The sequence below is a fragment of the Quercus lobata genome, chromosome 10 (assembly GCF_001633185.2).
Source record: "Quercus lobata isolate SW786 chromosome 10, ValleyOak3.0 Primary Assembly, whole genome shotgun sequence".
Lineage (NCBI taxonomy): Eukaryota > Viridiplantae > Streptophyta > Magnoliopsida > Fagales > Fagaceae > Quercus > Quercus lobata.
Window position 1 is genome coordinate 12368867 of NC_044913.1, and position 13009 is coordinate 12381875.

At 36.6% G+C, this 13009-nt stretch overlaps 1 protein-coding gene across 1 annotated transcript; it reads right to left on the bottom strand.

The window, feature by feature from the left end:
* Window positions 1-3347: 3347 nt before the first annotated feature.
* On the bottom strand, window positions 3348-11484 carry LOC115966114 (ribosomal RNA small subunit methyltransferase G). The gene is made up of 7 exons (XM_031085453.1): window positions 10867-11484; window positions 10454-10646; window positions 10232-10341; window positions 9709-9787; window positions 9540-9607; window positions 8424-8490; window positions 3348-3640 (listed from the first exon to the last, which is right to left on the bottom strand). Exons 1-7 carry the CDS (start codon window positions 11095-11097, stop codon window positions 3528-3530), a joined length of 861 nt encoding a protein of 286 aa, XP_030941313.1. The 5' UTR covers window positions 11098-11484; the 3' UTR covers window positions 3348-3527.
* Between the last annotated feature and the right edge of the window lie 1525 nt (window positions 11485-13009).

The following is a 13009-nucleotide window of genomic DNA, read 5'->3' on the forward strand; positions in this document are numbered from 1 at the left end:
CAAAAGAAAAAAGGAAAACAGAGCAAATAAATCAGATAATTCAGCTACTCTTTGTCATTAAAAAAAAAAAAAAAAGGTTATTTTATCATCACGCTCAACCTAAAAAAAAGAGAGAGAAAAAGAAAAACTTTCATTTACAATTAAAGTTTTATAGGCCCATGAAAGAACAGTTAAATGCTCCCCTTTGAACAACAGACTTTAAAGTACGATATTGCATTGGAGGAAAAAAAAAAGTTGATACAGCAAAATGGATTTCTAGAAGTGCCAAAAGATTAACTTACCTCACATGTTTCTTTCTCAATAATTTAGTATTAATTCTGTGCGATATGAACGTGTCAATCTGGCATTATAGAAGATCATTCTAAAAATCTTAACCTTATATGATGCTTTAAAAAAAAAAAAAAAGTAGATTTAATTGTTGGACCCATTTAACTAATGACAAGTGGAGGCTGAGTTAGGTACCAGTCATTGTTATTATGCCACGCTATTCTAACCTAATATTTTTCTTTGTTTTCAAAAATCTACTTCTCTCAAAGATGACCATTAAAAGCATAACATAATGATTTTGATTATCTCCTAGATAAACCTACTTTCCCTAACTCTGAAACCTTTTGTACATGTGTCTAACCCTGTGAAATTGCAGTTATCCTGATCAATACTTCTAGCCTAAGTTTGATATAAATACATTTAGTTTAGGCAAGTCAATGCTACAAATAATCAGATTCTTGATGAATTTTAATAAACAAAGACTAAGCAAACTATTAAAATGTTCAAGTTACTAGTCATGATGTTCAAGTTGACTGATCTTTGTCATGGAAGATGACTAAGGAGTGGATTTTGTTGGCTAAAGGAGGATCGTAAAAGTAATATATGCATCTTTTAACCATGATGTGGATCAGTGGATGTGAAATATGTGGGGCAAGAGAGAGAGTGAGAGATGTTCTTAATAGTTACCACAGAGACTGACTTTAAAACTTACCAAGAAGCTATCAATCAGACCAGAATTTAGAAGATTTAAAGACAAATATTAGCAATTGATTATACATCTAACAAGACAGTTTAAACTAAAACAAAATGTTAAAGCACTACTATCAGGAGTTGCTTAGCTCATCACACCATGATTCATGACATTCAATAAGTTGAAATAGAGAACAGTTGCTTCTGATATATGTTGTATTTTTATACACTATAATATGACATTCAATAAGTGACAAAAATATTGCTAATTTAGCCACCAGGAATTTTTCAAAATAGAAAAGAAATAGTTCAGAACTTTGCTTACCACTTCTGCTAGCTAATACTTGAGGCTTTGAATACCTGATTATTGTATCTGTAATCTAGGTTTATTTACAACAACATAAAGATTCACAGTATTTTTGAACACCTGTATGAAGCAAAACAGCATAAAAGCTTTAAAATTCCTCTTTTCTTCATCATTGTAATTTTGATTCTTGATTTTTGCGCTTGAAGTACATTCCTGCACTCGGGTTGGCTATTTTGTTTCTTAATAAAATTTTTTGTTATCTATAAAAAAAAAAAATCCTTCTTTTCTTCTTTTTTATTTTTTTATATTTTTTTTAATCTTTTTTAAATACAGTCCTTGTAAATTCCCTGATTAATCAAAAATATAATTAGTACGAAGTATGTACATGTTTTATCCGGTTCAAAATTCTAAAAAATGTTTTAAAACTTGGCATAAAAAACGGGTACTACTACTTTCACTTTTGACATGCATTGCTTTTGATATATCAGTTTAATAATTTCATTTTTTCACCCACTTCTCTGACATTTCACCCACTTAAATTCACATTTTTTATAAAAGAATTCAATGGTTACAACTTACAACAAGCAGGAAAGAAAGATTTGAACCTGATTCTCTTTATAAATTAGACCAAATTGTAAAGTTGTAATTTACGACTATATATTTTGTTGGCTTTAATTTAGTGCCAAATTTGATTGTAATTATGTTCAATATTTTGTACCCTGTATTTAATGTGAGATTTAATTGTAAGTGTTGTGTATGAGAGAGAGAGAGAAGGTGAAGACTTAAGCAAATTGAAGATTGAAGAGTTTTCGCGAGTAGTTCGTGACTAAGCATCTCGCGAAATGATGCATGTGCCCTGTACATGATTGAAATGTGAAGAGTCAGGACAGGATGGAGACAGCTATGTTTCGCGAATAGCTCGCGGGTAAGATAAGGCCTTCCCGCGAGACACTCGCGAAACATTATGTTTTGCCAGATTGTCCTATTTGATACACACTTTCTGTACCTACATTATATATACTCACATTACCCACAGATGTTGAGGAGTGGTTCAGAGAGAACCCTAACCACAAACCTTGAGAGTTAGAGATTGTTATACCCACATTTCTCTACATAATTGGTTGTGGATTTTTCTCAACTCCTACCTCTCCATTTCCATACCATTGAGAGGTTGATAGCCCAAACACTTACCACACCCTTTTAGAGTGTCAAGTGAGGTTTTGGTGCTGCTAGGAAGTATTGGAAGAAGCCAGGCTTTGGCGGATGCAATCAGGCGTATTGCGGGATCCGAAAAGTTAGATAAGACACGGTTCCGAGAAGTCTTGTTAGAGTAGGAGTTTGGAGGGCTTAGGTACATCGGGTAGATTAAGCTTGGAGGGTCTCTTGTTAATCCATGTATCTCAACTGATTGTTTAGTGGATCGATTACTGCTTGGAGGACGGCAGAGAGGTTTTTCACCGAGTTCTTTGGTTTCTTTTTCGATAACACATCGGCATGTTATCTTGTGTTTGCATTCTTCCCTACTCTTTTACCTTTCATTTTACTATTGTATTATAATAAGTATGGGTTAGAGTAGCTTGTTTGTTTATCCGCTCGCATTTACTCTATTCCACACTTAGTATTAAGTTAGAGTAAAATCAATCGGGCCGTAACTTTAATTTGGGGGTCTAAATAGCTCGTGTTTTCACACATTTTCCAGCATTCACAAACAATGCTATAAAAAACTTCGCACTGCTAAATCTATATTTATATTATTGTTCTCATGTAATCCCAAAAAAAGCAGCTTTTTTTTTTGTTTAAATATTTTTTATACTTTCCTATTATTTTACATCTTTCTTCGGAACTTTTTTTTTTCTTGTTGTACAGAGCAGGATCACTTGAGACATGATTCAGAACACTCACTTGTCATCCGAACATAAACAGAGAGCTCACTCCATAAAAGCCAATAAGGAACTCAATAATTTATTGTCATTGCGCAAGCAAGTTTATTGCTTTATTTAACTTGCTTTTCTCCAAAAACACCTCCCTCTGCAACTAAAAATAAAGAGTGCACACTAAACACAAAAGCATAACTGAAAAGCAATTAAAAACATAAACGAATAAAGAATTCACATTACGTTAAGCACGATAGGTCACTTTGGTGGATCAAAATGTAAGTTCGCTTCTGTTTAGTGTTACATATATTTATTTCCACTTGTAAGAAGTGGCAACTCAAAGTACAAGCTGTCAATAAAAATAACAGCAGAATGTGCATCTGAATTATTTACAGTGGTTCTTTCGCTGGTGTGCCTGGATCGCGAGGATACTTCCTTGGGGTGGAGTGATCTTTTAAACATATGATGGCAGTCCGCTGTCCATATGGGCTGTGTGACTCCACTGGGCACATATAAAAAGTAACAATCACTTCAATAAGGTAGTATATTTAACTGATCCATAATGCAAGGTCATTTACACATTTAAAGATTGTAGCAAAAAAATTTATACATTTAAAGAATTAAAGTTAAAATGAGTAATGACTGTGGGTCTACAGGTAGGTTTGCACAAAGCAATCATCCAATTAAGTTGACAAATGACAACTGAAGTCAATATGATAGCCAGTAACAAAGAGTAAATGATGATATTATGAGAAAGCCCAAAAATTGCAGAGTTCTGATTGTAATCCTGGGAAAATCAGCCAGGTTCACAAGCATGCTTTCTTAACCAACTCCACACAGGTTCACAAGCATGCTCACACTTGATTCTACACTTTTCCAGAGGCATTTGGAAGACATGACCTTAACGTCAAGGCAATGTTATCAAATTTGTTTTGGACAGAATTGTGGTTTATTCATCATGACCATGCATATTTTTCCATGTGACCGTGCAAGCCCAAAATTAATAGCCATCTTCTTTTTTTTTGATAAGTAATAAAGATGTATATTCAAGAACACTACCTCAAGCAAAAAGACTTAAGGCAGCGATAAAAGAGTACAGAGAACGAAGATAAAAAAACAGAAAGAAAAGATACTAATTACAAAGGAGAGAACTAAGAAACATAGGTAGAGAATCACTAGAGGTGAGTTCCCAAGTCCTAGACCAGTCAAAAAGGGTGCCACTAAACGATGCCAAAAGCTGGTTGTCGGAACTTTCCATATCCTCAAACGTCCTCCAATTTTGTCCCCTCCAAAGACACCACATTAAGCACAGTGGAGCTAAATTCCAAATACTAGACAAGTGCTTTCCAAGCCAATTCCACCAACCAAAGAGAGTATCAGCCACTGATCTTGGCAAGACCCAAGCAATCCCAAATGATCTAAACACCAAACTCCACAACCGGTAAGCCTTACCACAATGCAATAGTAGATGATCCACAATCTCCTCATTACAATGACACATAATGCACCAGTCAACAAAGACCATCCCTCTACCCCTCAAATTGTCACTTGTAAAAATCTTATCCCATACAGCCGTCCACACAAAAAAAGATACTCGCCGAGGGGCCTTAACCTTCCAAACACCTTTCCAAGGAAAGATAATGGGCAATGGATCTCTTAACTTATTATAAAACGATCGGATATTAAAATCTCCATTCTTCGTCATCTTCCATTGCATATGGTCTCCATCCTCAGTTGGAGGTAAATTGGAACCCAAAGTATGGAGAAATTCATCCACAACACCCATTTCCCAATCATTTGGTCTCCGACTGAAATGAACATCCCAGCTTCTCCAATCTCCTATCCCCAACTGTTCCAGAGGAGAGGCCACTGATGCCTCTTTATTGGAGGCAACCCCATACACAACCGGAAAGGTTAATTGAAGTGGAGAATCACCACACCATTGATCTATCCAGAGCTTCACTCTATTCCCCACCCCTACTTCAAACCGAATATATTTACTAAAAACCTCCCAACCCATTCGGATGCTTCTCCACAAACCACATCCATGAACTCCTCTATCTAGCTTGGAGGTCCATCCCCCCATTCTTCCCCAAACTTTAGAGCTACAACCCTTCTCCAAAGCCTTGTCTTCTCAACCCCAAACCGCCATAGCCATTTCCCTAGTAAGGCTTTATTAAAAGTAGTTAATTTCCTTACTCCTAACCTACCATTTTCCAGAGGTGCACACACCTTATCCTATCCCACCAAATGAGTCTTGGATTCCCCCCATAAGAAATCCCTTTGCAATCTCTCAATTTTATTGGTCACATGCGTAGGGATAGTAAAAAGAGATAAAAAGTAAGTTGGTAGACTAGATAATGTGCTTCTAAGCAAAGTCAGTCTTCCACCTTTTGACAAATACATCTTTTTCCACCCAACCAACTTGCGCTCAATTTTCTCCAAGATAGGATTCCAAATAGTAGGGGATTTGTGGGACGCCCCTAGAGGCATACCAAGATAGGTCATAGGCAAAGACCCAATCCGGCAACCCAAAATCTCTGCCAAGACATGGATATTAGGAACCTCCCCAATGGGAACCATCTCACTCTTCAAGACATTAACCTTTGATCCTATCACAGCCTGTAAACAAAGAAGGAGCATCCAAACATGTAGAATATGCTCCACATTTGCATCACAAAATAGAATCGTACCATCCGCAAACAAAATATGCGAGACACAAACCCCTCCACCCTGTCTACCATCAGCCCTGAAACCTCAAAGTAAACTAGCACTTTCAGCTCTTTTTATCATCTTACTGGAAACCTCCATCATAACCAGAAACAACATAGGAGATAGTGGGTCCCCTTGTCTCAATCCCCTCGAACTTCCAAAATACTCAGCTGGAGACCTATTAACCAAGACTGAGAACTGGACTGTAGATATACATGTACGGATCCACTTACACCACCTCGCCCCAAATCCTATTCTCCTCAACAAATCTAGAAGAGCCTCCCAACTTACATGATCATAGGCTTTTTCAATGCCCAGCTTACAAATAACCCCCGGAATCTTGCTATTCACCCTACTATCAACACACTCATTGGCAATAAGAACTGAATCAAGTATCTGTCTACTGCCCAAAAAACTGTTTTGAGACTCAGATATCAATTGATCCAAAACCTCTTTCAAGCGGTTTGCCAGAGTCTTAGCTAAGATCTTGTATACACTCCCCACCAAGCTAATAGGTCTGAAATCTCAAATATTAGAGACACCATTCTTCTTGGGGATTAGGGCTATAAAAGTTGCATTAAGAGATTTTTCAAACTTACTGTGTTGATAAAACTCTTCAAACATAGCTAAAACATCCCTTTCCACAACTCTCGAACAATGATGATAGAAGGCCATAGAAAAATCATCAGGACCTAGGGTTTTATCTCCTTCCAACTCTTTGACAGCTCGAAAAATCTCCTCCTTTTCAAACCTCCTTTCAAGCTAGTCCCTCTCCAGCCCCTCGATCTGATCAAACTCCAATCCTTCTACAAAAGGCCTCCACTCCTTTGTCTCCTTGTACAAGTTTTTATAAAACTGAATTACTTGGTCCACCACCTCTGACTCGTCCTCATAAATACCCCATCCACCTCCAGCATACTAATATGATTATACCTTCTCCGGGAATTAGCCACCTTATGGAAGAACTTGGTATTGTTGTCTCCTTCCTTAATGTAAAGCATCCTCAATTTCTGTCTCCACGAAACTTCTTCCAAAGAAAGAAGGTTTTGTATTTGAGATCTCATCACAGCCCTCTCACCTATCTCCACTTCAGAAAGGCCATACTCCCCTTCCTTAGCATCCAATAATTTCAAGGCTTCCAACAATACTTTCTTTTGACGACCTACATTTCCAAACACACTTCGGTTCCACTGAATAATGTCTCCTTTCAAAGCCTTTAGCTTCTTGGCAAGCACAAAATTGGGATTACCTGAGAAGGAGTATTGATTCCACCAAGACTGAACCCTCTCTTTGAACCCATCTATCATTAACCACATGTTCTCAAACCTAAAAGGACTCTTCTCCCTCAACATCCTCCTGGCCTCCACTAATATGGGGAAGTGGTCTGAAATAGGACGAGGTAAAACCCGCTAGATCACATCCGGATAGTGATCCTCCCAATCATGAGAAACCAGAGCCCTATCTATCCTAGACATCGAAGGCTGATCCGAGCCACTAGACCAAGTATAACTCCCTCCTTCCAATGGCAAATCTATCAAATTAAGCTCCTCAATGAACTCAGAAAAATTCTCTATAGCCGGAGTAAGGCGTGATCCCCCCAACCGTTCACTTGGGAAGCGAATGATATTGAAATCCCCTATGTAACACCATGGAACATCCCAAAGTTGCTGAATTCTAATCAGCTCATCCCACATCTGCTCCCTTAAGTTGTTATCATTCGGTCCATAAACCCTAGAACAAGCCCAAATAAAACCATCCCCCTCACCCTGACACCAAACCAATACGGAAAAAAAACCCACCATTACCTCCAACTTTTCTAAAGCCCTCCTATCCCACATCATCAAAACCCCACCAACTGTGTAATTCGCATCCAAAGCCACCCAATCTACATAAGGACAACTTCACAAGCTACAAACTAGCCATCTGTCCATACTAGCAAGTTTAGTTTCTTGGAGACAAACTACATCACAATTCCAATCTCTTAGTAAATTTCTAACTACCAAACGTTTCTGAGAGTCATTCAATCCTCAAACATTCCATGACACCATTTTTAACTTCATAAAAACTGTTGATTCCCTACTCCAATCTCAGAGTTGTAGTCAAGCAAAGACTATATCTGAGCACAACTTCAACCGTTTTTAATTTATTTTAAAAAACTCTCATGCCCACAGCTCTTCGCCCTCCTCAATCTTTACAATTTTTTTTTTCTTGACAAAGGTCTCCCACATTCATACCTTTTTCTTGGCATGAAGTAAATAACTTCAAGCAAGGTTGAATTCAATGACAAAATTTCTTTTTAAACAAGTCAAAATACAAAACAGATAACAAAAAAAATCCCCTTCTTTTGTTGAGATAATTGGAATTCACGATACGCATAGGAATCTTCCTCATGGTCAGTTCAGGAGATAACATTGCATGATTTCAAGCAGTTAACAAAAAGAAGACTTTTTGGGGAAAAACAAACCCTTGGCAATAATGTCCAATTTCATTAAAGCAATCATCTAAGACATGAGTGTGTTTCTAGATCATTAACATGCACATGATATGCCAAACTGAAAACATTACAAACAGACCTGAGCACAGTTGCAACAGGGAAGCACCCATCATTTGGATTGCTCTTTCTGCATTCCTAACTTCTTCCTGGCCAAATGTACCATATAAAAGATCAGTTGATAGCCTTTTTTCATTGGTAAGTTACACATCTAGAGGGTCTTGAACCCATGACCTTCCTCCACCCCGTTCTTTATGGAGGAGGGAATGCCATATCTAGAGCTCATTGGCCAGTTAATAGTTCACACTAATGAGAATAAATATGGCAATTTATCATGTACATTTCAAGGCAGTTTTTCCTTGAATGCATTTGCAGACCCTAAATTGTCACAATCATTACATTGCATAATACACAGAAACTGAAGTAAATCAACGTTTGTCCTCATTGAATTTGATAGAAGTGTATGAATAGAAACATTTTCAGGATTTTTTCAAGAAAAGCAACTGATACTTTTTGCTTGTGCTTTTGTGGAGATATTGACAATATGCAGTGACTCCTTTGGAGATGACTGAACTAGGCCTTCAAATGCCATGTGTAAGAATGTTTTTCCGATAATTGGTTCATGAGCCCTGCCTCTTTTTGTTTATGATATAGGCATTCTTATATTCTTTTGGCTTGAAACATAAGGATGGAATCTAGGACTTTATAAGTAGGTGACATTTTTTTCAGGTCCAGTTTATTGCAGACTGAAAATCACGTCATAAAAGAAGAACCTGGGCAATCATCCCCACCCATAAGTAAGGAGTGCAAAGTGAGGTCATGGGTTCAATACCATGCGAGCGTGAGTTGTGTATTTACCTATCCAAAAGAAACAAAAAAAACCTAGGCAATTCCAAGTTCAGAAAAAATTTGACTAATGAACTAAGCCTTCTACTACTAAAAAACACACATAAAGACCAACAATGTAACTAGAACTAAAAAATAAGACCATGGAAGAGACTAGGATACAACTGACTAGAAACCATTAGACAGGCCCAAGATCTTGATCTGGCCACTAACAATTACAGCCTAAGAATCTAGGCCCATGGGCCATCTCTTGAATACTTTTCTGCAGCCAACAACCTCCATTGATATTAATCTTCAGTAAAAGGCAATGATTGGGTAGCTGAAGTTCCATAAGTGAACAGTAGAAACATACCTGAGGATCATGACCCTTTGCAGCTACAAACAAACCACCAACACGAACCAGAGGAAGACAGTACTCAGCTGAAAATGAAGAAACCAGAACAATTTTATCAATGATGTTGAACCACTTGAAGTCTTGAAAATACATAGAAGAAACCAAGAAAAGGAGTTTTCAAGATTGCCTAAGATTCTCATTTCTGCAACTGCCCTGGCCACTGCTACATCAAATTGCTCTCTGAAGCAAAGATCCTGCCCCAAATTCTGTCCTATAACAAGGTTTGTAATGTGTATTGGAGCCAGGAAAAGGTAATTGGTTAGCAACATAAACAATCTGAATGTGCAGACTTCAGAAAGAAAATCAAAATATATGTGGATAGGTACTTCCTTAGAAACGCAATCCAATGTGAATTGTAAACAATACATCCAACACATAGTTTAATAAGCCAATACACACTCAAGAAAAAAGGGTCCTTTTAACTCAGTTGTAAGGTAATGCCATGGTAACGTGTAAGTTGCCGTCTTAAATCCAATTAGGGGTTTTGGCTTTTTCCATAAAACCCCAGCTAGTATTATTATTTGGAAGGGGAATAGAGGTATAGTCAATAGTTATCTCAGGGGATGAAAAGACCTTTACAAACATGCTAATTAAGTATCAAATTTTAAAATGAAAACATTGAAGAAGAAAAAGGAAGACAGAAGCAATACCTCCGCTCTTCCTCTTACAACTTTGACATTTGACAAGCCGGTAAGACCTATCACATGCTCCAAGAAAACACACCGCTTGTTCATTGACTCTAATAGAGTTACCTTCCAATCTTTGCATCCAAAATCATGTTAACAAAAAAATCATTTTACAACAGAACAAGCTAATGTAAATTGCACAAAATTAATAACAACCCACATTAATGTAACATACATTATATTCACCTGGACAAGCAATAGCTAAAATTAGACCGGGAAGCCCCGCGCCACTTCCAACATCAACAAGATTAAGGTTGTTGATTGAATTGTTACAGTGAGAGACATAAGAATTCTTTATAGGTGGTAGTATTGAAAGTGAATCCTCAATGTGCCTTTCCATGACTTCATTTACCTCTCTAACAGCAGTAAGATTCATTCTCTGCACATTGAGAATAACTCATAGAACTAAGAAACTACTTTTATGAGAAAGTGAATTTTTTTTTTCAATTTCTGCAAACTCAAAAGGTAATAATCATTAAAGCTTTGATGGGTACTTGAAAAACAAAAATTTAATGAGACTAAAATCATGAATCAATAAATTCTACATTTTTCTCAGCAACCAAACAGAGAGTTAATTCAGTGAGAGGTAAGAGAGAGACCTGGTTCCATTCTAGAAGAGTGTGGACGTAGAGATTGAGCTGGTCTTTTTGGCGGGAAGTTAGGGTTTCGAAATAGGAAGAGGAGCTAAGGGCACTGGTAGTGACCAGGGTTTTGGTGCTGAGTCTGTACGGACAGGAAATTGTTGAGGACGGAAGGTGTTTGATGAAATTCCCAAGAGAAAAATGAACGTTGTTAGGAACTGTTATGTTTACGCTACGCCAAACTAACATCTTTTTCGCGCTCACATCAACCTCAAACTCTCGGAAGGCTCAGATCATTGGGATTTGGATGGGATTTATTTATACTACTGTTTAAAAGCTTCTTGACCGGATTTTTTTCCTTCCAAAATACCCCTATATCTTATGTTTAAGTAAGGGCAAAACTTAATAAAAATGTTTCTTTAATTCCCATGATATTTATCTACAAAATAGGAACATGCTTCCAGTACACTCACGTTCTCTCCCCCTCGCCACCCACGATTCCAAAGATTTTGAAACCCACGTATAATTCGTAGCACACAACCAACCGGTTTCCCAAATTTAAATCTTAAACTCTCTCTCAAAAATGTTACTCACAATCAAACAGTTTCTAGAAATGTTTACACCCAGGCAAGAGACAGAGAGTTGGTTTTCCACAATAGAGAGTATTATCAATATTATTCAATAAAGATGGCTGGACAAAATTGGGGAAGGTAGATGAGAATTATGAAGGTGTGTCACATTCCAACTGCATGGTTGCCAAGGTTTTGTCTCACCCTTTTGAATTAATGCTATTTAAGAATTATCAATTACTCAGCTTATTTTTTAATTTCCTTTTTTTTTTTTTACGTTGCTAGGTTTTGAAATTATGCCTCTTTTTTTTTTAATTTTTTAATTTTTTAATTTTTTTATGTGTTCTGTTCTGTTATTAGTAAGCGGGATTCAAATTGTGGGGTTTCTAATCTTTGCTCAAACTTTTTCATTTCATTTTTTTCCTTTCTGTGTGCTGCATGATTATTACAAAGGTTTATCCTTCTTTAGAAATGACAAAATGTTAGTTGTAACTTTTGGTAGAAGTTATTTCATGACTTCATCACAAAAAATTAGAACTGAGCAATGTTATCTACTGAATCGTTTTATTTTTTAGGATGGCAATTCCTTTGATCTCTTCAATCTTCGTAATGCCAACTTTCTTTTCTCACTTCTCATTCTCCCTTCTATATTTTATCTACAATCTAAACCAATGCAATTTAATTTGGCTGGTGAGGATTGATATTTGTGACTTTTGCCTGTTTGAAGCTCTAAACCAATGCAAAAACAATGATGACATGGAGCAGGGGACATTTGAGATCGACATGGGTGTAAGTTTTTCATAATTTAACACTTATTTAAATGGAGGAGGGGACACATCAGTTTGATATTTATAACTTTGTGTGTTTGAAGCTCTATTAATTATGTGTGGCATGTAGAAACTTTACCAAGCAAGGGTAGGTTTTTCATAAATTACAACTTATTTCTCTTTGTTTTTAAAATCAACAATTTACCATTATTTTTCTATACAAATAGTATAGATTATGATGTTTGCTTTGTTCTGCACGTTCAAAACCATATTGGACCTTTAGTAATGTTAAAAAGGGTTGTTGGGAAAGGAAAGAGTACTGTTGATGGGCTACAGTCATGATGTGTTTGATGTGGAGCATTTGGAATTTGGGAAAAGGCTGATCTCTCGAAGGGATTAAGCTGTCCCTCCCGTAGCTTAAGATTGTAGATGTCAGATTATTTATTTTTTTTTTTTTTTCAGCACGCAATATTTGATTCTCCTATATATTTCCAAAATTTTCTTAGTCCGTATATGATTTAGGTGCTTGATGACAAGTAAAGCCGGATTTTTTATTTCCAAAGAAAACCATGTGTGGTATTAAACATTAGCAAACCAAGTACTATATTGCAAATTTTTAGTTAAAAACAATTATCAACAACTAGTCTTTGAGCAAGCGTCCATGCACGTGCTCAAAGGCTTTTCTATTTTTTGATAAAATTTAATAATTTGTATCCATTATAAATTGGGATTACTACATTTTTCAATCACAAAAATATCTAGGAGTGTAATGAGTGTTATGCATGGAGAAAGGTTAATAATTTTAATACTTGGTACAAACGCATA